Raw genomic sequence first — 24,714 nt, 5'->3', positions numbered from 1 at the left:
ATGAAGGAAGGAAAATAAATAGTGAGACCCAAACAGTTTCTCCCCAGACCCACCAAAATGTTCTCTCTCTAAAATGGAGGGAAAACTAAGTAGAGATGAATTTTTTATTGATTAACAAAAATACCCATGTGAGCATGAGTTTTTTCAAGTTGCCTTTATTTTTTATTTTTTCTCTCTCCTGGGCATTAACGTTGCTTTCTTTTTTTTCTTTTGATTTTTAAGGCCTAGGCGTGCTTCTTTCTTCTTATGGGCAGTAACTTTGCCTCTAGTTGTGCTTTTTTTTTTTTTTTTAGACGTGTTTTTTTTTTACACGATTTTTATTTTTTTAATAAATTTGGGTAATTGCTCTTTTTTGTGGTTATTTGTCATTTTTTTTTTAATTGGGCATCATTCTTTAACAAGAGAATATGAGTAAATTTATTCAAACTCATTTTTTCACTCCCTCTACTTTTCCACTTTCAATCAAACAAAAATAAGAGAAAATAAAATTTTTTCTATTCTCCCACTTTTTCATTACTCCACCATTTTCTATAATCCTACTTTTTCACCTCTCCAATCAAACCAACCCGAAAATTTAATTTACTTTCATCGAGAATGTGAGATTACAATGAAAACCTAAAATATTAGATATGGTTGTGGCTTTTAGATGAGAAAAGTACTGAATGTTAGGTGAGAAAATGATTGAATGTGGGTTTCCTATATAGAATGAAACAAAAGGCACGAATTAAAACTAGACATATGTAATAAAAATATATCATGGAAAATATATAATCATTACGTAAAATCAACTCGATCCAATCTACCAACTCCAGAAAGACCAATCCCGTATGTAAAATGTTGGGTTGGACAGGTAAATTAGGTTTTCTATGCATATGATGAAGCAATGTCGTGTCGTCATTGTCTTCACTTTATAAAGCGTAATGCATTAGTTTTTCTACTTTGTTGGTTAAAGAAACTCTACTTTCACACGCATGTTTGGAAAAAAAGGAAGACACGGTAAAAGGAAAAGAAGTAATCCACCAGCATATGGAAAACGATATTCAAATCATTGATTCTATATTGACTAATCCATTGCTAAAAAAAAGAACCTAACGTTTACATATGCAAGATACAATGGATGCACTGTTTGATTTTCGCAGCCTTTGATGAAACAACAATGAGAATTCAAGGGGTACTCTTGTTCTTGCAGATCCAATCTCAGGTCAATACAGCCTAGAAGATAGACATATCTGGGGGTGGTCCATACACACTCTTCCACGAATATGGAATGAGCCATCCATTACCCTCATTGCCTAAACAAAGCCAATAGCACAAAGAGCACAAATTAGAATGATTGCTTGACTACCAAAGTCCATTTTCATATAATCTGGAAAAGTTTGTAATAACCACCCCCAGAAAGGGTTTTTCTAAATAATCAAACTATCAAATAATTAATCTGGCACAAGATTACAAAATTCCCAATGATGAATGTCAAATTACATAGAAAATATCCATATGCCTGATTATTTAAGGCTCATCATGTAATTCAAACTTTTGGTCATAAAGTAATTGAGACAATAAAATTCAATATGGACTCACTTAATCTAGGCATAAATTAATATCCATGAAAAATAAAAGAGTCATATATAAGGAAATCATTTCTGGAGAACGTTTGGTAAAACAATATAAAGGTAATATGTCAGAAACAAATTTGAATATAATGCTGTTATAAATATTTCAAGATTGTCCATTTTGGGAATAGTGTAGTTTCCATTAGATTATTTGCATAGTGTTTATCAAAAGATATAATCATTAGTAACTTTTATGCTAAATGTGTAACAAAAAACTAAAAGCTGCCATATTTAGAAAAAAAGCTGAAGGTTAGTTAGTTGTTGTTGTTTTCCTTTTTTTTTCCAAAAAGCAAGAATTCACCAGAAAAAAAAATTGTAAAAAATTTGGCTCCAAACATGTTTGAAGCTATTTTTTTCAACCCATTATGTGACTAATTACAAGAGTATCCACGAGTATTATTTAAAGAGCACGACTCATTCATAAAATCATGTGACTAAAATTACACAACACACATGGATGGTCTCTTCAATTGTCACATAGTGGATTGAAAAAAGATTGTTCAAAACATGTTTGGAGCCAATTCTTTTTCAAAAAAAAAATTGTATTCATACGAAACAAAAGCCTCAAAAAAGGAGTGAAAAACATAATAGGAATCATGCTCCAGCTTACAGATAAAATTTTGATGTGGAAAAGAATCTATGATATATATTTGGGGAAAGAAGATTGTGTGCTAATCTTAAACTTCCATAAACCGTGAAATTTGAATTGTCAGGCTATGCTATGCAAAAGTTTTCCTACCAAGTAACTGATTTAGGGGGCAAAACAAACTAAGAAAAAAAAAAGGTTGGAAATATCAATGGTATTAATGGAGGTGGCAGGTTAATTGCTCCTAATGGATAATAGCCCCAAGCTTCAAGTTGCTTTAGAGCATGTGCTGGTTCTAACATCCCTAAGATGAATAACATACACCCTACATTCTTACAACTGACAGTTACATAGAGAGCATCACAATGACAAGTGACAACAAAGAAAGCTTAAAATGGGATTTCAAAAGTTTGACAATGGCCATAAGGCATATGAGGAAATTATTAGATTTTTAACTTTGATCAGACTGTCAATCACAGGTGGAGGAAACATACCGTGGAAATTACTGGGACTAAGACCCAGAAGTTTGCATGCTGCCTCAGCCAAATGGAAAGCATCCTGGATGTTGTCCCCTTCTGAGCAGTAGCATAATAAGCAGGTGACTTTTAAACCTTTGGCCTGATCAATAAACCAAAACCTTTGTATATCAAAATCACATTGGTCAGCAAAACCCATTGTAGTCAAAGGCAAGCTAGGCGCTCAAGTGAGGCGAGGCGCCACTAAGGTGCCTTAAAGGCTCTAAGGCAAGGCACCTTTAGAGCCTAGGTGAGTAAGACGACTGCCTTAAGCCATGTAAAGGCTGCTAAGGCGAGAGCCTCAGGATTTTTTTTTAATTTAATTTTTTTATAAAAATTTGTTGTGAAACCTACTATTAGATTATTAACTTAAAAAGGCATGTTAGGCTAGACTGGGTTGCAGTGTTAGGCTGTCATTCTTTCTCCTCTTTTCATGATTTATTTTCAGTTCATGGGTTTATTGACTTTTGTATTTTACGCTCTTGATTTGTTTCTTTTTCCCTGATGTATACTCCCTGTATACTCAGGTGACTCAATTCTTCTTTTTATAATATAATTTTTATTACTTATCAAAAATTTAAAAAGGCATGTTATAAAACCTATTGTTATTTAACTTAATTTACAAAGATTTGTTGTAAAACTTATTGTTATATAGAAACTTGTTGTAAAACCTATTGTTAGAGTAACTAATAGAGCCTAAACGATGTTAATCCTATTTGAAATTATTTGATAGACCTAATTTCTTCATGCAATAGATTGAAAAACACTTCATTATAATATTTTAATATACTAGGTAAGTATGATTTAAATTCTATATGTATAATAAATATTTTAAGAATTTGGCGCCTTGCTTTACTCAGGCTAGCGCCTTTTTGTCTCCTCACGCCTTGGGCAATACAAGGCCCTAGTACCTTAAGGTCGCCTTTCGCCTTTGAAAAAACCAGACAGCTGCTATACAGATTAACAATGTTTAATTTCTATTTTCTTTCATATGTATTTTCAGAAGAGAGAGGGAGAGGATGAAAGTGAATACGCTGCAATTTATGGACTATATCTTGCTGTATTAAGCATTTATGTGTGTGTGAATAGGCTGCAATTTATGGACTATATTTTGCTGTATGACACATTTACACGTGAGTGTGTACAGCAGCTGTACAGATTAACAATATTTAGTTTTTATTTCTCATATCTACTGTGCAGGAGGCTGCCCCCCCGGGGGGAGAGAACTTATAGAGAGAGAAAGAGAGAGACAGAGAGAAAGTGAATAGGCTGCAATTTATGGACTATATCTGGCTGTATTACGTATCTGTGCATGTGTGCGTGCTTGGATGCCAGATGACAAAGCTTACAATGTAGAGAAGGTTTTTTTTCTTGCATTCTACAGGTTATATAATTAATATAATTAAGCATGAAATAAATTGGAATAAAAACTGGTGGTTGACAAAGGTCTTGTTTCAAGTATAATATTCATACACACACACAGATGTAACCCAGATATCACGCCAGTCATAACCTATCCCCAGAAATATCATACAAGGAGTGTCCTTATAGAATATATGGCATGGAGAAGTAACTCCACATAAGAAGCTCAGAACTTGGAAACCAACAAAATAAAGCAAAAAAAAAAAAAAAAAAACTAATAAAGTGATAAATAATTTGAAAGGGTCAATTATTAAAATAAGCCATAAAGTATCTAGCAGTTAAAAAATGTTTGGTGTCGATAAATGACCATAAAGCATAACATGCAAATCTCCTTCCCCCCACTCCCTCTTTTTTCATTTTTACACGAAAAATATAATTTGAAAATTATGTTTAATTGTCATAATCATACTTGAACAAAAAATACCTTAAAACAAGAAAAAAGTGCAGCAAAGGGCAAGCTTGGGTAGTAATCTTCTTCTTCTAATTCATCTTCAAAAGGGTTGTCATCCTGCAAAGCATTTCCTTCAGCTAAAGTGCTGAGATATTTCCAACATCTCTGAGTAGGGTTGTATTCCTGCAGTCTTTTCCACCCAAGCTGCTCGCAGTAATCATCTGTTCCATCAGAATTGGTGCTAGACAAGTAGTATGTCTGCAAACCACTGATGCGATAAAGGATAAATCAAAATTGAAAAAATGGCATAGGCAACTGCAAACAGTGGGTCCAGATGGTTGCTTATGCAATTACCAAGACAACTGAGTTCAAACGTAAGTCAATCTTCTTGAAAGAATTGCTCATAATGTTTATTGAAGAGAAGAAAATTTCTTTTATGTGGGTTGTACTCATGTTTCAATGTCATGCTTCTTGATCAATTCTTAAATTATGAGAAACTATTTATTCAACATTCTCTCCCTTGCATGAACCGGTCTTTTTACTGGACAAGGTGATTTACAAAATCTTATGTATGAAAGTCAACTTTTAAAGGCCTTAATTAAATAAGAGACTTGCAGCAAAGCAGAAAGCCTGGAGTTCTGCTAAAATAAAGTGGCCCCACAATGAAAGGAAAGTGGTAGCTGCAAACATTTTTCAGGAAGAAGATAAGGACTATAAGATGGTTGAGAGAGAGAGAGAGATAAAGAGGTGCTCATATTTTGTATGAACTGAACATTTTGCATATATTAACAGTTCAAGAGATAATGACTTCAGATCACCAGTCTTGCTAGTGTTTTTTATTTTAATAATAAGTTTTCTCCAAGGGGATGAGGAGGCCACTAGTATAGTTTGTTGAAATATGAGCCCGTTAAACTGGTTCTATGTGCCTATGTCAAAGCTAAAAATCCCATCCCTAGTACTTGCAACTTCAAAGAGTTAAAGGTTAGTTTCCTTGGCACATGGATGACTGAATCACAATTTTTCATCCAGTAGAGAAACCCATAGCTTCCAAATATTACCATGAACTTAATAATATCATGATTATTGATTTCATACTGGTTTTACTTTAAAAAAATATAAATAAATAAATAAATAGCATGATTATTGATTTGTACCTTGACATATCAATATTTCGACACCTCCCAAAATCTAAGCTAGAGAGCACAACGGCATGTTTCTTTCCAGTAGCAGCAGCAAAATCAGCCAAGTTTTTAGCAAATTCAACCATCTTCCCCTGTTTGAATGGATATTTAGTGCTTCAGAATTGAGAATGAGTAGTATCATAAAGGACATAGAAGCACCAAGAGCACATTCAAGTAAAAGCAACAAGGAAGAAGATAAAATTGTTTTCCACAGAGTATACACATAAAAAGCAATCAAGATGACATTGTACAGGCAAAGCTATATATTAAGAGGCATTAGGTGGCCCCTAGATGCAAGAATTACTAATGAAGAAGTCTAACATAGTAGTCATGGCATCATCAACCCAACCACCAATAACCTTCCCACAATTCTTGGTAGCTAACATAATATAAGCAAAAGTTATCCTACAATTTGTAAACATCCAAGTAACAAAGCATTAATTGCTCATTAGCTATTTTTAAAAGGCAAGCACTATGCCTTAAGAATTCAAATTGTTTAGTGTTGCCCCAAAAAAAAAATTCCCTGAAATTTCTTTACCACCCAAAACTTTCACCATGTAGATTCCTAAGTAGGATAACCAACTCCTTTATATATATATATATATATATATATATACACATTTTAACTAGGAAATGCCATTTAACCTAGAGGTCATTGGTCACCAACACCTGAATCTGAAACATGTCTTTTCCGCAGTCATATTGCACAAGGGTCTTTAAGTAGAGTTTTAAAAAATTTGACAGCAGACCCAAACAATGAACACGACATTATATCAAAATGACATTGACTCACTAGCATGTAACAAGACTGTTTCACTCTTAGCAACAGGTATCAACATCAGCAAGAGGTCACTTTCTATTTTCCTTTTTTTTATATACATTTTAAGTGGGAGAGGGGGGATTCAAACCCTAAATGTCGTTAAAAACACCAGAGCAAAGAAATACCATTTGATCTAAAGTTCATTGGCCAGTGACAGGAAAATTTCTCAAAGCAAAGAAACAAATTTTGAAAACAAGAAACCTCAGTAGTATTAGTAATTACTAATTAGTCTATTGGTGTTGGCTTACTAAAGTTGGGATCCCATTCTTATCACAATCTCATACAATCAATTGTTGTCATTGTCACAACCATGCAACATTTCTCACAGCCATCATATCTAAAACATCCCATAAAAAAATTGTAACATCATCATAAACCTCAACATTAAAAGCATCAAAACATTTCAAAAAAAGAAGCAAGAGTGACAACCTTAACAACCGGGGACCTTTGTTGGACAAGAGTCAGTGCATTAGAGGGGGAATCATAAGCTGAAACAAAACCAAAAAAATAAAAAATAAAAACAATGTTACATAACAAGCAAGTAATAGGAATTTACTGGGTACTGAAAATTATATATATTTTTTAGTTTTAAAAAGCTGACCTTCAAGAGGAAGAGCTAGTTGGCCTTGAGGTTGAGGACCATAGGCATCGTTTCCTACACAAGGAAGAAGAAAAGGGTCATCGAAAAACCCAATTCTTTCTGCTCTTGTTGACGATACCATAAGATCCATTGCCAATTGCCCCGCATTCCCAATCGATAAAGCTGGCTTTTTTAACATATTCAACCCAGCAAAATTTGTAAGTAAAACTTAAAAGAGTGTAAAACAAAATTCATGGTGACTAAAAATAAAAAGCATGTGTGTCTCACCAGAAGGAGAGTGGAGCACTGGTCATGAGGTTTCTTGCCTTCTTCAACAACAAATTCCATTTTTTTTTTTTCCTTTTTTTTATCAGAGCAAAAGCACTGACTCGCAGATTGGGGAATGGCACTTTATCAGTTTTAGGACTAGGTAAAGAAGCTATGGGCTTGGGCCTCAAGCAGGGTTAAAAAGATATGGGTCGAAGGGTTGTGTTGATTTTAAAAGATTGGGCTGAGCTTGGGCCTAATGGGCCTTATTAGATTTTTTTCCCCCCACCTTTTTTTTTTTTTTTTTTTTTGGTGGAGAAAATGGCCTTATAGATGCACAAAATGGTGACAAGTTTACAACTTACAACTGTTGATGAAAAACTTAATATAACTACATATTTTGAAATTTACCGGTTTGATTTCATAGTCACTAGTTCTCAAGTCCCAACACATGCATTAAATTTCCTTTCGATCAAATGTTATTTATTTTTCATGTTCAGTTTGTTTCAGCGATGATATTTTCTAAGAAATGAGTCATTTTTCAAAAAACTTTTTTTTAAATAAAATTATCTCATTTTCCTATATTTGGTAACAGCTTTAAATAAATTGAAAAACAATCTTTTAACTTTCATTATTTAGCTTGTTGTGAGATAGAATTATTTTTCAAAAAAAAATATAGTAGAAAAAATATCTAAAACTAATCCATACTTTTTATATTGACTAAAGATAATTTTTCTTTGACTCATTTTTTCTAATACTACTATGGGTTCCTGTTTTTGACAGTACCTAGACCAAAATGGTAACGAGGATCCTAGGCTTGCCAAGAAATTATATTTGTTGGTTGGTGGACTGGGCTTGATTTATTGTAACTATATTGGGCTGATTACGAACTAATTTGTGTACAAAACATGGGCTTTTCAACACATATACATTCATACATGCAAACATATACATATTGTAAAATAAATGGCTAAGGAACGGTAAAGAATTATAAAAAAAAAATGTAAACAAGAACGTCAGGGATCCTCAGAAAATAGTCATTATATTAAGTTTTAAAGTACATTGGACCCTATTTTTTATTGGGATATGTCACGAGATTTAAATAAGTTCAAAAGTTATAGACTTGAATAGCTCTTTCTAGGCTTTCAAGACTCGTGAGGTTTAAATCCCTTGAATCCAAGTGTGCTCTCAAGCACTTATTACAGGATCCTTTGCAATATCTTCCTCTTCTCTCTATTTTTCTAAAGTTTAATGAGTCTCTCTAATGCTCTTTTTTTGCTTTGATTAATGTTTGCTAAATACCTTTTGTTGATGGCTTGATCCTTCGTTTATGGTACCTTCCTAGGATTTTTGGTGTGCCATTGATTCCCTCTCTTTGATGTCTTGGGTACCAGAACCAATATTGTGTCAACAACATTGGTGGCTGGTCCTTTCCTTATTTTCTCATTGTATCCTTCTTTTGAGGTTTCCTTCCAAAAAGTTCCTAGCTAACCTTCCTCTTTTGAGGGGTCCTGATGGAGCTGACTTTTATTTCTCTTTCCAAGGCTTCTAAAGAGACTTTTCAGAACCCTTTTTTTGGCTGCCTCACCCTTTGTCATTTTTCTTCAAATAAGTAGATTCCTCCTTGTCAAGCTGAAAGATCTCCAACCACCTTTCTTCATGGTTTACCTTCCTACTTTTCCCGAGGTACTAGGCTTCCCTTCATCAGGTGTTGATTCCTAAGTCATCATCTGTTTCCAAAACTTTTATTCTGAGTTGTAGGCGGCGATGGGACATGTCTTTCTTCGTTCCTTATGTCCATAAGCATGCTTCCCTAAGTTGTCCAAATCCTAGTTGATTCTTTTCTGCACTTCTTGAGGATCCCCTCCTTGGTTCTAGCAGCTCCAAGGTATCCTGGTCTAGTTTCTTTCTGGGCTTTTTGGGGGCTCTTCTTACAAAGGCCGGGCCAAACTTCTTTTGCTTTTTCTTCCTTGTTTAAGACCTAGGGCTTGCCCATTCATAGGCTTAAGCTTCCTTTTACTCATTTTAAATGGGTCTTGACTCATGGATTGGCCCTTTCTTATTTTTGAGGGCCCATTTGCTTTGAGTTTTAATACTTGTAACTCATGGTTTTCAAACCCGGACTGTTCAATGAACCAAAAAAAGGGAGAGGTTCAAGGATTTTAAGGTCAAACCGAGATTGAATCGTGATGATATCATGATTAATTTAATAATTATTTATTAAATAAATAAATAAATATAGTAAATTAGAAATTATAGAAAAATTGACTTAAATAAGAAAATATTTAGGTACCAAAAACATAATTTTATAAAAATAAATTATATATATATATATATATATTTTATGAAGCCTGTGTCTAAATTAACCCATGCCTTAGGCACAAATTAAACTAGCCCATGCCTTGATGCTCAAGCCCACGTCCACATCCACATCCATTGGTTTTTTTTTTTTTTTTTTCTTTCCATACATTAAGACAAATGAACTGTGTTTTGTGAGTGTGAACAGTAACTGTAAATTATTTTTTTATTGTTTTTTAGTTTTCAGCAAAATAAATAGTATCCAAACGCACTCTTAATATCAGTTTGGATATTGAGGTTTATGTGTCTGCGTTTTCTCTTCTTCTTTTTTTTTTTTTTAGGAGCGTGTTTCTCAAACTTTATGTCACACTAGCGGGTCCCGTGCACTGTTAATAGGCCCACAAACCTCTTTTTTCAGCAACTTTTTTTTTATTATTATTAAAAATAGATCCCACGGTACTATTCACATATTTAAGAATTATTTTACTACAGTGTTTTCAGTTTTCAGCAGTATCCAAACAGACCTTTAAAAAGAAGAAGCTAGAAGTCTACTCATTAAATAATAGCTTAAATACCAAAAAAAAAAAAAAAACCCAAGAGGAAAGTGGTTGGTCAGTGAGTAGATGACAGCCAAGCATTACTTCACCATCTCCAGCATCTACAAAGCAACTCCAGAGTCCAAACACAGAAACTGAAATGGAAAAAGGCAAAAAAGGCAAAAAAATGAGAGAGAAAGTGCGAGTGAGATAGAGAAGAAGAGAGGCGATGTGATCTAAAGGTCTAACAGCATCTCACGGTGGTTTGAAGCATCAACAATGGTGGTAAGTATCAAAAATAAAATCTAGATATGAACCGCAAGAATCGTCAGTGGTTTTCAAACCCAGGAGGTTTGATCGCGGTTTGCACGGTTCATTGCTTTTCTTGTATAGGCCGGTTATTGAGAGTTAAAAACCTGCATTGACGAGTGGTTTTCGGTTAATCCGGTTGGACCGTACGGTTCGGTTCGGGTTTCACAACCTTGTTGTAACATTCTGGACCTCAACAACTACCAAACACAAGAAAATACAAAAAAAAAAAAAAAACTATTTTTACACAAGGTTTTTCATCGAACCAAACAGAGCATCAATTCATAAACTTATTTTTTATACATAATTTTAGATTACAAAAACTTAAAATTTAAATATTTAAGCGATAACATACTTACTGATATTTAACCCTCTTAAAATTTTGTAAGCGTGAAGGATATAAGGAAAAAATGTAATCCAAAAATAAATTAGTCAAAAATCACATATAATAAAAAGATGGCAAAACTTAGATACTTAGGTACTATTTCTTAGATACCCATTTTAATTTTTTGACATTTGTCTAATAAATAAGTTAGCTAACCGACGTAATACTAGTAACATTATTTATATTTTAGAAAAAATGTGAAAAAATATGTATAATATTATTTAAAAATTAAAAACACGTTCTTAAACTTGTATCAAACGGGCCAATAACCCAAACAACTTCTCAAGCAAGCTTTTTATCAGCTCCTTCCAGGTTAAGATTAAACCATTTCTTGTCACCTGACTTATCCTTGCCATCGAAGCTTCCATCATCCACTGGACTCTCGGCCTTTGAATCTTCACCCGCAATTTTGCTACCCCTCCCATTACTTAAACCACTGCCACTCCCACTACAATTGACTAGCAGAAAATTAAATTACATTCAAATCCTCTTTTGCTGTTTGAATTTTAATTATGAAATTTATTAGACAGACCCTTGTTTTATGTGGCCTTAGTTAAACTCATTGCCACGCTTTAGTTTATAAAAACCCACACACACCCACACACACACACACGCAGTTCTACACTAAAAAGGCATTTGTGCTCCGTTTCCATCATTTCTCTCTATTTTGCGCTCATCTTTTTGAAAACACAGTCACAGTTCTCTCTCTCTCTCTCTCTCCCTCTGACTGTTAGAGTTTGCTGTGGGTGAGATTAAAAAATGGCGGAAATGCGCCCAAATGCTTTTCCTCAGCCTAGGCTTGAGCCTGAGCCTCAGCTTTCAGCTCCACTTCAGCCTCAGCAGCGTCCCTCTACTTCTGCAGCGCCATCCTCTTCTTCACGTGAGTATGAGCTTCTTTTTTGGTTTTATTTATGTATTTCATTCATTTTCCTTTGTGGGTATTGATAATTAGTCCTTGCTACTTAAAAATCTTAGATTTTAAAGCTTTTTTTGCTTGTTCTCTGACGGTTTTGATACATTTTCCTTTTTGGGTTTTCATTAAAGCTGAGTTTTTAAACAAAATTTAGAATTTTTTGGTTTCATGATTATTGTGAGCAACCAAAGGGTCTCTTCTTCAAGTAAATATAAACTTTTTTGGATTTTATTTATGTATTTCATACATTTTCCCTTTTGGGTTTTGATAAATTGTCCTTGGTACTTAAAGATCTAAGGTTTTACATTTTTTTTGGTCTGGTTCTCTCTGCTCTAAACGAATTTTAGAATTTTTTTAGTTTCATATATTTACTGAGCAGCCAAAGGGTCTCCATGTCAAAATAATAAATAGGGGTGCTTTCCTGTTTTCATAGTGGAAATGGTTCTTGTTTATTAAGCTTTGCAATTTGGTGGGCTCTGAGAATTTAGAAAGAAAAAGGAAAAATGAAAACTTGGGATGTGATCTTTATGTAAAACTAGCTTGTAACCGGTGATTTCGCACGGAAACACTCAACAATAGTGATTGGTATCTTATCTAAGTGAGTGTGGTAATTTTCTTGGCTTTTGCACTGAGTATTATAAATTGATCTTTTGACACCGAAATTAAATAAATTAATTCAGACACATTATACAACAATTAACTAATTTAGTTTTTGATTCTCAAAAATAATAATAATTTGGATTTAATTTGTGCTTCAACTTTAGTATAAGAACAAAAGCCTTTCTATTTTTTAAATGCTGTGAGGATGAGAGCTCTCACTGAATGATAGAGCTTTAGTTTAAATGTTCAATAGGAATTGTGATGTTTTTTGTTTATATAGTTGAGAGCTTCATTGTTGGTTTGTATAGACTATACGGCCATTGGAGATGAGTTTGGGATGCCAAATACCCTCACCTTCAAGTATATTTATATACACAATTTAGTTTGGGTGTGAACCCGAGATTGGACTCCCATGGATTGTCCTGCTATAATTTGGACCTCAACCCAATCTTTCTCTGCCCTTTCTATATATCCTTTAGAAGTTCTTTAGTGTTTGACTTTGGTTTAGGGAACTTATAACTTATTGGTGCTAAGAATGATACAAACGGTTTAAAGCCATAATATGTTAGAAGAAAGCATACTTGTTATATGTAGTTATCAAAAACAACTTGGGATATTTGCTAACATGAAAATTCTCTCATAAATAAATAGTTAAGACAAAAATCAGGTAGCATGAAGTGGTAAAAACAATACCACACACAGGTTATTGAGCATACCAATTTGATATAGCCCATATGGTATCTTCATATCCAAAAATCCACAAACTGGATGCTTGATTGGTACTTGCATGATTTACAATTTTAATAACTTAAGACAAATTAAGTCACTGAGGTATACAATTCATAAATAAATTAATAAAAAGTCACTATGGTATACACACAATTGTGGAGAAGCAGGCTGGTGTGGCTCATGAAAATGTAATGATTGATTCATAACTTACTAATTTGGAAATAATGTCATTGCTAATGGAAAGAAGCATTCTAAAATTTATTCTTTGGAGGATAAATTGATCCATTGCTGTAAAGCCTTTGAAGTTCCTTCTCATGCAGGCATTTTAGAGTGAATAATTCTTCTACTTGTCATCTGCTGCAAAAGTATGTCTGTGTGTATATATATAGACACACATTCACACTTTTTCAGCGGATGCACACACATACATAAGCTCTATACAATAAAACATCAAGATCTGTGAATGCACATAATTTCAAAAACAACAACAATTGCTGAACCTCTGTGTGGATGATCAAGAAATCCAGCATGGGGAGTCACTTCAAAACATTATGAAGAAGCAATTAATATAATATTATTAATGAATTATTGCTTTCTTACCAGTTGTGTGTTTCTAGGAGATGTCATCTCTTATGGGTGGCAGCTTGATGGTGGTGATGTATTAAAACGAAATTTAGAATGGGTAAGAAAAGAAAAAACCTTGAACGTGAAAGAGGGGGAAGGATGATGATGCCCTTTTTCTGAAGGACTTTGCTAATCTTGTTACCCGTGGTCACCACTAAAGTTAAATAGATTGATTCTCGCGTCTCTCTCTCATATTTTTTTGGTTTATTGCACAAATAGATCTCTCTCTCTCTCTCTCTGCCTTATTATGAAAAAAATTGGAAATATCAGATGTCTTATGACTTTTCGAAAGTAAAACACACCTATTGAGTCCACCATAGAAGTTTACAGGTGAGATGTTCTTGCTTAGGCTAATGAACCTTAATATTGTGGTCTTCTTGGCTTCTGTGTTAGGGGTTAATGCAAGCACAAAAATTTAAAAACTTATATGAGACATGTAGCACAAAATTGAGAATCCAATTAAGAATCTAATTGGGTTTTCTATGGGCTTTAGCTTTATATATTCTTTTTGCCAGGCATTTGTAGCAAATTAGTGTCAACAAACTAACCCACATCATACGATGGATCAACTTAGTTACGTGCACACAATAAAATGTTCTTTGTAGGGCTTTAAGGTACTTGCTCAAATAAGGTCTAAATTGTTGATACTTTTATTTATCATGTACAGGATGATGATGTTGTTGTTTGAATTGTCGGCTAGTTCACTTCTACTGCGATTGTAATTAAGCAATGTGTGTTACTTTAGAAATTACCCTTTAATATTGCAAAGTGCTTTCTCATTGTTGATTCGTGTTTAATCCATTTGTTTGTCATGGTTACATGTATGTGGCTTCATGTTTATATATAAAATATAAGATGAGCAACATTTTGCTTGAATCTTTTTTGCTAGTTGTTGTTGAGAAGTATTCTTTGAAACTTTTGTGGATGGAATTTGTTTAGGCCTTCCAGAACAGTTGATGTACAAGAACCGCCTACAGGAATACGCGCAAAGGTCGGCCATTCAGTTGCCAATGTATAAAACTGTAAATGAAGGATCACAGCATGCACCTAAGTTTAGGTCAACGGTGGTAGTGGATGGACAGATTTATACCTCTCCAAACACTTTTTTACAGCGAAAAATAGCCGAACAAGATGTTTCCAAACTTGCACTGGAGCACATATCAAAGAAGATAAAGGATGAAAGATATCCACTGACTCCACTCATTTGTGAGGTTTGTTACATCATGATTGTAATTTGTAAATTTAGAACTTTGGAAGGTGAAACTTGTAATTTTTTTTCAAAGGTTGGGAGATTATCTTTTTGGAGGTTGAAAGAAGACAAAATTGTGAGGCTGAAAGATGCATATAAGTGTGGGATATTCTATTACAATAAAATTTTGGTGACCTTTTAGAACATAAATATGTAGGTTGCATCTTTTCTAGGTGGATTAATTTTGAGTATTAGTAATTCAATATGGATAATAAATATTCAAGTTAGATAATAAGGGCTTATAAAAAATATGAAGTCTTCTATTGTGGTTGCATTGCTATATTGAAGGTACAACCATGTGCATGTTATTTTGCTTTGACATCTTAGATAATTATTTTGTTACTATATGTTAATGTTTGTATGGCTATTGATAAGCTAGTTAGTTTCTAAGCCGGCAAGTGTGTTATTGTTGGAGGAAACAGATTTTTTTTTCCCAATTTAGACTTCACTAATCACGTGATTTATATATTTTCTCTTAGGTACAATGCTGTTTCCCAAGGCATTGAGATTTATGTGTTTCTTTGTAAGAAGACTCGTAGGGGTTGAAATAATGTCAATACAATACTTTGTATTTGTAGCTCATCTAATTATGAAACTTGCACTTTACTTTTTAGGTATGCGAATGCAAGCAATTATGAATGATGAATGCAGATATGAAGTGTAATGTTAATGTGCTTATAAATATTATTTAGGCTCAGTTTACTGAGAATTAGGTTCATTCATTTATGTATGTTTGACATATTAGATCTTCTCTTATTGCTTCAAAGATTGACCAATTTCTTTTTTCTTTTCTTTTTTTTCATTTAAATTAACCTTGTGGTTATTTTCCAGAATACGGTATTTTGCAAGTCTATCCTTAACGAGTTTGCTGTCAAGATGACTCTGCAAAAGCCTGTTTACAATACTGTTCAAACAGAAGGGTTGCCTCCAGTTTTCATATCTTCTTTGATTTTCAATGGTGTATGTTATAATGGTGAACCTGGTAGAAACAAGAAGGAAGCTGAACAATTGGCAGCACGCGCTGTCATTCTCTCCCATTTGGGTATCTTTGCTCTATGATTATTATGAAGTTGTTTTAAATCTATTTATGCCATGTGTGTTCTAAACTTTGTGTGAATAGCAAATTTAAAAAAAAAAAAAAAATGATAGCTATGGGTAGGGCGATTTGAACCCTGGATGTCTCCATTGGAAGCACCAGGAGGTATTAGTTGAGTCACGAGACTCTTGGCATGAATAACTAATTGAAGATATAATGCAGGTCAATCTGGATCAGGAATAATTCTTTCTGAAATTATTAAGTCTAAAGGCAAACTCTATGCTGCATTGCATAAAGTCAAGGATAGAAGCCATGCCAATATCAGTGCTGTACCCCAAGGTCCTAGCATACGAGCCATGGAAGTTGCAATTCCAGGGGCTTCCTCAAGAACACAAGTTCGCACTGAACTCAAAGTACCACCACCTGAACCATCAACTCAATTGATCAGTGCACAACCCTCATCTCAAGCAGTCAATTTACAAAGTGGATTTGTGCTTGCTGATTTACCAGAGCCTTCAGTTGTGGGTCCAAGTTCCTCAAAGAAGCGCCAAAAAAATCAGAAAGAAGCTGATAAGAAATTGCAGTATGACGCTCAGTAAGTTTTAGTCTCTCTTTTCATATTGGCTGTGCTTCCTGGCTGTCTCTTTTTAATATATATTCTCTCTCTCTCTCTCTCTCTCTCTCTCTCTATATATATATATATATATATATATAGGGTATTTGGTAAATTTCATTAAGTTGCTTTATGGTTAAATACCTTAATTGGATCTCTGTAACTTTCTTGTTGCTAGTAATAATTTCCACATCATGCTGTTGTTGATTAGCCATAAAGCTAATTTAAGCTCTTTGCATCTTAGTAAGGAAAAAAAAAGATATTTTCATGTTCTATGGTTCCATTAGACTAACATGTCTTGGTACTTTGTATGATCATTTAGAAGGTCATAATTAAGATATTTGCATTAAAAAAAAAGGGTTTATCTTGCATATCAATTCTTGTTTTGCAAAAGTTAGCAAAATCCTACTCATTTTAAAAGCTTTCTTCACTAACTCTTTCTCCATTCTTCTAGGCGTGTGCTGGATATCATCGAAGCTGGCAGGCATATTTCTCTCTCCCCATTTCATACCTTCCTGCAGCATAAAGCTATATAAGCATAATGCTGTTCTTGTATAGGTGTTTATTGACTTAATTGAAAGGTAATTTGTTGTTACATTTTGCAGGTTGTCACTTGCTGCCTTGCCTATGACTCAAGCCCCACCCAGTTCATTAGCCTGATAACTAAACTTGCTCTTTTTTGTATATATTGTGTAAGTATTTAGTTTAGGTTGACTCAAAAACTCTCATATTGGGTTTTGTAAGACATTAATCCCTCCCTGTTATGTGCTTCTTAACTATTTGCTACCTATTACTATTATGAATAACCTGCCACATCATGTGGTAACATATTAACCATCTAGCTTATTTTGTTGTTTGTTTCTTGGGTCATGTCCCAGTGAACATTGAGAAGGTATTACAGTTTGGGTAATGATCATAGGGTAGCTTCTGATGTTACTTCCATGTTATGATGCTTTATTATGTGTGCAACATTCGAACATTGACATGATTCAGAAAACTTATTTAAGCTGCAACATTTGAACATTACCATTGTAGGTTATATACTTATTTAAGTTGGAAATCAGTTACACATAATGCTGCAATATTTTATTTGCATTGTGTTTGAATTATCTTGTTCAAGTGTAGTTAAGAATTATCAAATTCCTTGCTTCTATGCATCAAGATCACTTCTTTACAAGGAACAAAATGGAAAATGCATTAAGGTGGTAAATGTTAGTGGTATTCAATCAGGGGTTGTGTTAATGGGCACAATAAAGTGCCTGTTAACACCAAACTTTGTGTCAGATGTTGTCTTTATGTCGGTGTTTTGTCAACTTTATACACTTTTGGGCCAGTTTTATACAATTTCTCCTATTTATTCAATTTTTTTTTATTATGTGGAACTCACATTATTTTAACCTTAACAAGCACCTTAAGGTGTTTGATAACATTTGCCTTCAATTATTCATGATATACAACTCTTGGTAGCTTATGCAGTCATTGGTAATGATTGTCAAAGACAAAAAGGGTGAGAAAATTGTGAGGGGGATTAAGTACTTTTTGAGATTGTTTTCAATGGATATGACTCGTTCAGACCAAATTTGTGGCAGTTGAAGCTAGAAATGGACACAAAAGGCTGCCACAAAGCTTGAAAAGGGTCATATGACTGAGTCAGAACCAGCGTGAAGTAGAAATGGAATGAAAATGGAAGTGCTTTTGAAATTCATAGTATGAGATTCATTAATAGTAACTGAAATTCATATGCATATCTTCAATAACAATTCCATTTTTTAGAGCTAAAAGCTCAAAAACAAGTAAGAGAGATTGGGATTGGGGAATGGCTATGGATCAGAGTCGTTTTGGTTAGGAATTATGGACTTTGGAGAAGAAGATAGTTTAGGCCTCAAGCAGGTTTACTCTTTGGGCCGAAAGGGCCTAGTGAGACAGAGACACATGATACAAATACAATTGCAATAAGTAAAGCTAAAAGATGTTTTACGAGAGGGGCTATAAATCAACTGGGCCAAGTTTTTATTTTATTAGTTTCAACAACAAGAGAAGGGTGATTTTCTTAGTTTCAAGTTGAAGTATTAAAGTTTCAAGATTTATTCATTCAATTTTATTTCAAACATTAGTCAATTTGAGTTCATCACTAAGTTGGATTATATATCTAAGTTTGATTTGAACAAGCTTGAACTTGTTTAGAAGCTACTTAATTAATTTATTGTTTTTCCAAATATAATAAACAACATAGATAAAATGTATTACTCCTCCAAAAATCTATAGTAATAATTAATAACTAAATTTTAGTTGAAATTATATTAGTTGATTTAATTAGATAAAATGGTGTTTGTTTATGAAATTTAGATTCACGGATATTGTTTTGTTAAAGTTTATATATAATTACGAAAATGAAATTTTATATTATTAATAAAATACTAATTATAGTTTGACATCTCATAAACTTATTTACAAATTTGCACAATCTAGTATAGAATCTATATATGTGTGTGCGCGCGCGTGCATTATTCTATACAATATTCTATATACTTAAATTGAGCATTATACCACAAGATTGTTCACAATCATATTATTATATATGTGATTGACTCGTTTGTTAAATAAACGTATATAAATAAGCTTTTTCCTTAATTAACTAATCGTAAATTGTTCATAAGCAACTTTGTTTATTTTATAGTCTTATTTGCAGGATGTATCTTTTATTTTCATGTCTCTTTTTTTAAACCTTCATATTTTGGATGTTAGTGTAGGATGTGTAAAATAATTTCATTTACAAAATGGCACTTATAATTTCGAAAATGGTTTATTTATTTTTCTTTTTAATCACAATTTACCCAATGAGATTTGGTCCTATTACAATTTATTTATATAAAAAAAACTTTTAATTTCTATATTTGATCCTTAGAGGTTTAGATTAAAATGAAATTGTTAAAGTTCTATTCAAATGAATTAATTTTGCATAATATTCCAAATACAACTCACCCACTGATGGTTTTGCTTTATCATCACAACTTTTAGTAAAAAAAAAAATATCAATCACTACAAATACAACACACGATAGGGCAATACCACATGGATAAATTGTAATCTCCCTCTTTTCTTTAATCTTTAAAACTTTTTGCATAACTTATTCACTTTTGTTAAAATTTCCTACAAGTGCTATAAAATGATTGAACCGGTAGACATACGTGTATAGCAAATTTCTAGCAATATGCCTGATTGTCAATTTCATAGGTAGACAATCACGTTTACAAGTGTCTGTTTGGTAACATGTTTCCAATCCCTACTTTAATTTTATAATTTTTTTTATAGGTTTTACTTCTTTATTTCTAGGTAAATTTTTTTTAAACAGCTCATTTTCAAAAGTTTGAAAAATAAGCTGTACCAAATAGACACTTAAATGGTCAAATTAATTAATTGATAGACAAAATCAATTGGGTTCAACCTAATTTACATCACAAAGTAATTTGAAGCTAGAATGAAATAGTCTCAATTCAACATAAAGTTAAAACAAATATAATGTCTTGACTATTTAAGATTAAATTTTAACTTATTTTCACCATCAAACCTCTCATTTTCTAAATACAAAAATTATTTTACACAACTTACTATTGAAACAATATGATCCAATGTTGACCCAAAAAAAAATCAATGAAAATAAAGTTTTTTTTTTTTTTTTTGACCCAATGAAAATAAAGTTCTGGACTATATATGGTCCAAAATCCAAATGTATACACAAGAGTTTGCCGTGTGTACAGCACTAACATTGGGTAGAAATGCATGATTTTGCTGGCTAGGGCCTATGAGAGTATGAGAACCCCATCAATTGTCTACACCCATATCCTTTTGCTTGGTCCAGACCTAGAAGACTAAGGTCCAGTTGTTTAGTGGCACTGCTATGAAAGGCCAAGTGTACACTAGTAAAGGTGTATCAAATTTTTTTGCTGAATTTTTTTTTTTTGCTGAATAGTAAAGGTGTATCAATTGCTCTTTTACTATTTTGGAAATTCTAGAATTTCTGATGTGACTTTGATCTTTTTTCCACACCCCCCAATAATAGCACAATAGTTGGAAAGCTTTTTCTCTTTTATATGATATGACTAACATTAGAACATCATTGTCCATTGTTGAGACAAGAAAAAGCGGATGTGGAAATATGGAGAATGTCTTTCATTTCTAATGCCTTATAATTCCAATTTATATTTTTCCATTTCTATTTTGTGTTTGTATAGGTTTCAGGAAAGAAGAAAGTAGAAATGCGACAAACAGATATGTTTTAATTCAACGAAATAAGAATTGTGTTGGGCTGATTTCACAGTAAAAATATTTTCTACTAGAGAAGAGATTTTTTGCAGCAAAGATATGCGGTTGATACCATTTAGTCCAAATGAACATTATTTTCCAATCATTGAAGTGCATTCTTCTTAAAAAGCTATTACTCTTCTAAAGACATAACATAACTTTGCCAACCTATTGTTCAAAGTTGCGTGTCTCAAGCAAAGTACATGAGCTTTTCCATAAAAGCTAGTATGTCTAGTATGAATACTGTTGTCACTGCAAGCTTCTTGGTCAAGATCACTATATAAAGAAAACATGTTTTTGTTCAAGACACCTCACTATTCGAAGGCGACCAAAATTGATTTGAACAGATGTTTCTTAAATTAGAGTCAACATTAATCTTCATAGCTGTAGTTTGGGATCTTTTTTTTGCGTTTTTCGTTTCCATTTGGGACAACTTCATTTTAAAAGTAACTTCAACTTACAAAGAGTTTGGCATGCTGTGCAGTGCATCGTTGTGCACTAAATATGACATGAACAAAACATGAGTTTAAAAATGTCCACGTGTTCCTCTCGAGTTTCTTACAATGCATTGGAGTACTAGATGAAAACCTTACTTGGGTGAACAACAATAATTAACTAGTTTGGATTTAGGTCACAGTCAAAAGGTATGATCTGTAGTACTAAATATGACATGAACACAACATGAGTTTAAAAATGTCCACGCGTTCCTCTCGAATTTCATCCAATGCATTGGAGTACTAGATGAAAACTTTACTTAGGTAAAAAATAATAATTAACTAGCTTGCATTTAGGTCACAGTCAAAAGGTATGATCTGTAGTACTAAATATGACATGAACACAACGTGAGTTTAAAAATGTCCACTCGTTCCTCTCGAGTTTCATCTAATGCATTGGAGTACTAGATGGAAACTTTACTTAGGTAAACAACAATAATTAACTAGCTTGGATTTAGGTCACAGTCAAAAAGTATGATCTGTGGTACTAAATATGACATAAACACAACATGAGTTTAAAAATGTCCACGCGTTCCTCTCGAGTTTCATCCAATGCATTGGAGTACTAGATGGAAACCTTAATTAGGTGAACAACAATAATTAACTAGCTTGGATTTAGGTCACAGTCAAAAGGTATGATCTGTGGTACTGCTTTATGTAGCTAATAGCCCCCTTTTTTTTTTTTTTGCGTTTCTTTTTTTGATATAAGATAGAATTTCTATTATAACCTAATCTAAGTATATGTGTGTGAAGCTCCTTCCTAAAAACTTGAACCCCGGCTTTTGCCCTTCACACCTCACAAATATATATACTTGTGAAGTGACCACCTAGCAAGGGTACACAATGGTTTTTTTGGTTTTTCTAATCTTGTTATCTACAACTACAAGTAATGATAACTATTAATTAATTTGGTAAGAGTTATAAGTAGAGCTAATTACTCAATATAGTAACAGCTGTATCGACACTTGCCTAGTTTAGCCCGATTTCATATCAACTTTTTTTCCAATAATTCTAGTACCACGTTTATACATGCATGTCAATCACACGTAATCTCTCAACAAAAAAAATATATTTTGCAGAAGATTTTTGTTGAATTGCATATAATTAAACATGTTTGATGGTCACTATAGACAAATCCCAAAGTGACATTCAAATGCAATAATCAAATTAATACTCATGCTGTAACATGTTCCCTATTACAAATTCTTCTTCCTTGATGTAATCATGTTATTTCGAAAGAGATTTTAATGCTTTTTTTAATAATATTTTAGCTTAAAGTTCTGTTTGGTGGCATGGGAACTTGACTGATAATTAGTAGACATATTAAGTTAGGTCACAGTCAAAAGGCATGATCTGTAGTACTAAATATGACATGAACACAACGTGAGTTTAAAAATGTCCACATGTTCCTTTCGAGTTTCATCCAATGCATTGGAGTACTAGATGGAAACTTTACTTAGGTAAACAATAATTAACTAGCTTGGATTTAGGTCACAGTCAAAAGGTATGATCTGTAGTACTAAATATGACATGAACACAATGTGAGTTTAAAAATGTCCTCGCATTCCTCTCGAGTTTCATCTAATGCATTGGAGTACTAGATGGAAACTTTACTTAGATAAACAACAATAATTAACTAGCTTGGATTTAAGTCACAGTCAAAAGGTATTATCTGTGGTACTCAGAGGCAGAGCCAGGGGGGGTCGAGGGGGGGCCACTGCCCCCCATAGCCCACCCAAATTTTTTTTTTTTTTTTTGATACTATCATTTTTATTTTCAGTTTTGAAGGTGAGAACAGTTGTTGGTTTTTTTTTTTTTTTAATTGACTCGTTTTGGTTGCTGATGGAGTTGTGAAAAATGAAATATATGTATATATATTTTATACTTGTTTTCCTAATCATTAATGGAACAAAATCACCTTAGCTACTTAACATATTTGTTGTTTCTATTTTTTTTCTTTTTAAATACATAAGATATATGTGCATAAAATGCATATATCTTATACAAGTTTTGCCCCCCCTCAACTCAAATTCTAGCTCCGCCACTGGTGGTTCCGCCACTGGTGGTACTAAATATGACATCAACAGAACACGAATTTAAAAATGTCCACGTTTTTCTCTCGAGTTTTATTGAATGCATTGGAGTACTGGATGAAAACTTTACTTATATGAACAGCAATAATTAACTAGCTTGGATTTAGGTCACAGTCAAAATGTATGATCTGTGGTACTGCTTTGTGAGCTAATAGCCCTTTTTTTTTGGCTTTTCTAATCTTGTTATCTACAACTACAAGCAATGATAACTATTAATTAATTTGGTAAGACTTAAAAGTAGAGCTAATTACTCAATATAGTAACAGCTGTATCGACACTTGCCTAGTTTAGCCCGATTTTATATTAACTGTTTTTTCCAATAATTCTAGTACCACATTTATACATGCATGTCAATCACACGTAATCTCTCAACCAAAAAAAAAATATTTTGCAGAAGATTTTTGTTGAATTGCACATAATTAAATATGTTTGATGGTCACTATAGACAAATCCCAAAGTGACATTCAAATGCAATAATCAAATTAATACTCATGCAGTAACATGTTCCCTATTACAAATTCTTCTTCCTTGATGTAATCATGTTATTTCGAAAGAGATTTGAATGCTTTTTTAGTAATATTTTAGCTTAAAGTTCTGTTTGGTGGCATGGGAACTTGACTGATAATAGCAGACAAATTAAGCTCCAAAGTTAGTTTAAAAAGCAATAAAGACCAGCCACCCACACATGTTCTTTGTATATATTTTTAAGATATGCTCCCCATTACCAATTTTCTTGCTTATGTAATACTACTATTATAACTTTATCAGATTGCGTTCAAAATACATACAGCTTGAGAATTTTGTTCAACGGTTTGGTGCAGTACTTGTTTGATTAGGTCCTAAAGTCGTACAAAATTTTAGGAAGAGTATCATCATGTTTACACTTGCCTAAATTCTGATTTTTTTTTAGCTTATTTAATCGTGCTTCTTAAATTGTTTATTGCAATAACATATAATTTTATTTATTTATAAGTGAAATCATGTGTTATATAGCATGGGAATTGCATGTGCTTCATAATATAAGCGGACAAAGTATTGAGTAATACTGCAGATTTAATAAAACAGTGTCACATATTCATAATATATATCCTTGTACTAACTTTTTTTTTTTTGGTTAATGGGGAGAATATTGCATTAACTAGCCATAAAAGGCGAAGTGTT

At 33.0% G+C, this 24,714-nt stretch overlaps 2 protein-coding genes across 2 annotated transcripts; one reads left to right on the top strand and one right to left on the bottom strand.

Annotated features, from left to right (window-relative positions):
* Positions 1-999: 999 nt before the first annotated feature.
* On the bottom strand, positions 1,000-7,512 carry LOC115969312 (proteasome assembly chaperone 2-like). The gene is made up of 7 exons (XM_031088938.1): positions 7,394-7,512; positions 7,127-7,292; positions 6,955-7,013; positions 5,679-5,797; positions 4,558-4,792; positions 2,691-2,814; positions 1,000-1,292 (listed from the first exon to the last, which is right to left on the bottom strand). Exons 1-7 carry the CDS (start codon positions 7,451-7,453, stop codon positions 1,213-1,215), a joined length of 843 nt encoding a protein of 280 aa, XP_030944798.1. The 5' UTR covers positions 7,454-7,512; the 3' UTR covers positions 1,000-1,212.
* Positions 7,513-11,367: 3,855 nt separating this feature from the next.
* Positions 11,368-17,600, top strand: LOC115969341 (double-stranded RNA-binding protein 4-like). Its single transcript, XM_031088964.1, has 6 exons — positions 11,368-11,780; positions 14,706-14,977; positions 15,847-16,057; positions 16,274-16,646; positions 17,119-17,148; positions 17,270-17,600. The coding sequence occupies exons 1-6, from the start codon at positions 11,660-11,662 to the stop codon at positions 17,322-17,324; spliced, it is 1,062 nt and encodes a 353-aa protein (XP_030944824.1). The 5' UTR covers positions 11,368-11,659; the 3' UTR covers positions 17,325-17,600.
* The last annotated feature ends 7,114 nt before the right edge of the window (positions 17,601-24,714 follow it).

The sequence above is a fragment of the Quercus lobata genome, chromosome 11 (genome assembly GCF_001633185.2).
Source record: "Quercus lobata isolate SW786 chromosome 11, ValleyOak3.0 Primary Assembly, whole genome shotgun sequence".
Classification (NCBI taxonomy): Eukaryota; Viridiplantae; Streptophyta; class Magnoliopsida; order Fagales; family Fagaceae; genus Quercus; species Quercus lobata.
This window is presented reverse-complemented; position numbering and strand designations above follow the sequence as displayed.

Coding starts and splice junctions, on each gene's coding strand:
- LOC115969312 (XM_031088938.1), bottom strand. CDS start 7,453: ATGGAATTTGTTGTTGAAGAAGGCAAGAAACCTCATGACCAGTGCTCC. Junction 7,293..7,393: donor AGTGCTCCACTCTCCTTCTG/GTGAGACACACA, acceptor ATGTTAAAAAAG/CCAGCTTTATCGATTGGGAA. Junction 2,815..4,557: donor CACTTTTTTCTTGTTTTAAG/GTATTTTTTGTT, acceptor TTTATTGATCAG/GCCAAAGGTTTAAAAGTCAC.
- LOC115969341 (XM_031088964.1), top strand. CDS start 11,660: ATGGCGGAAATGCGCCCAAATGCTTTTCCTCAGCCTAGGCTTGAGCCT. Junction 11,781..14,705: donor AGCGCCATCCTCTTCTTCAC/GTGAGTATGAGC, acceptor GAATTTGTTTAG/GCCTTCCAGAACAGTTGATG. Junction 14,978..15,846: donor TGACTCCACTCATTTGTGAG/GTTTGTTACATC, acceptor GTTATTTTCCAG/AATACGGTATTTTGCAAGTC.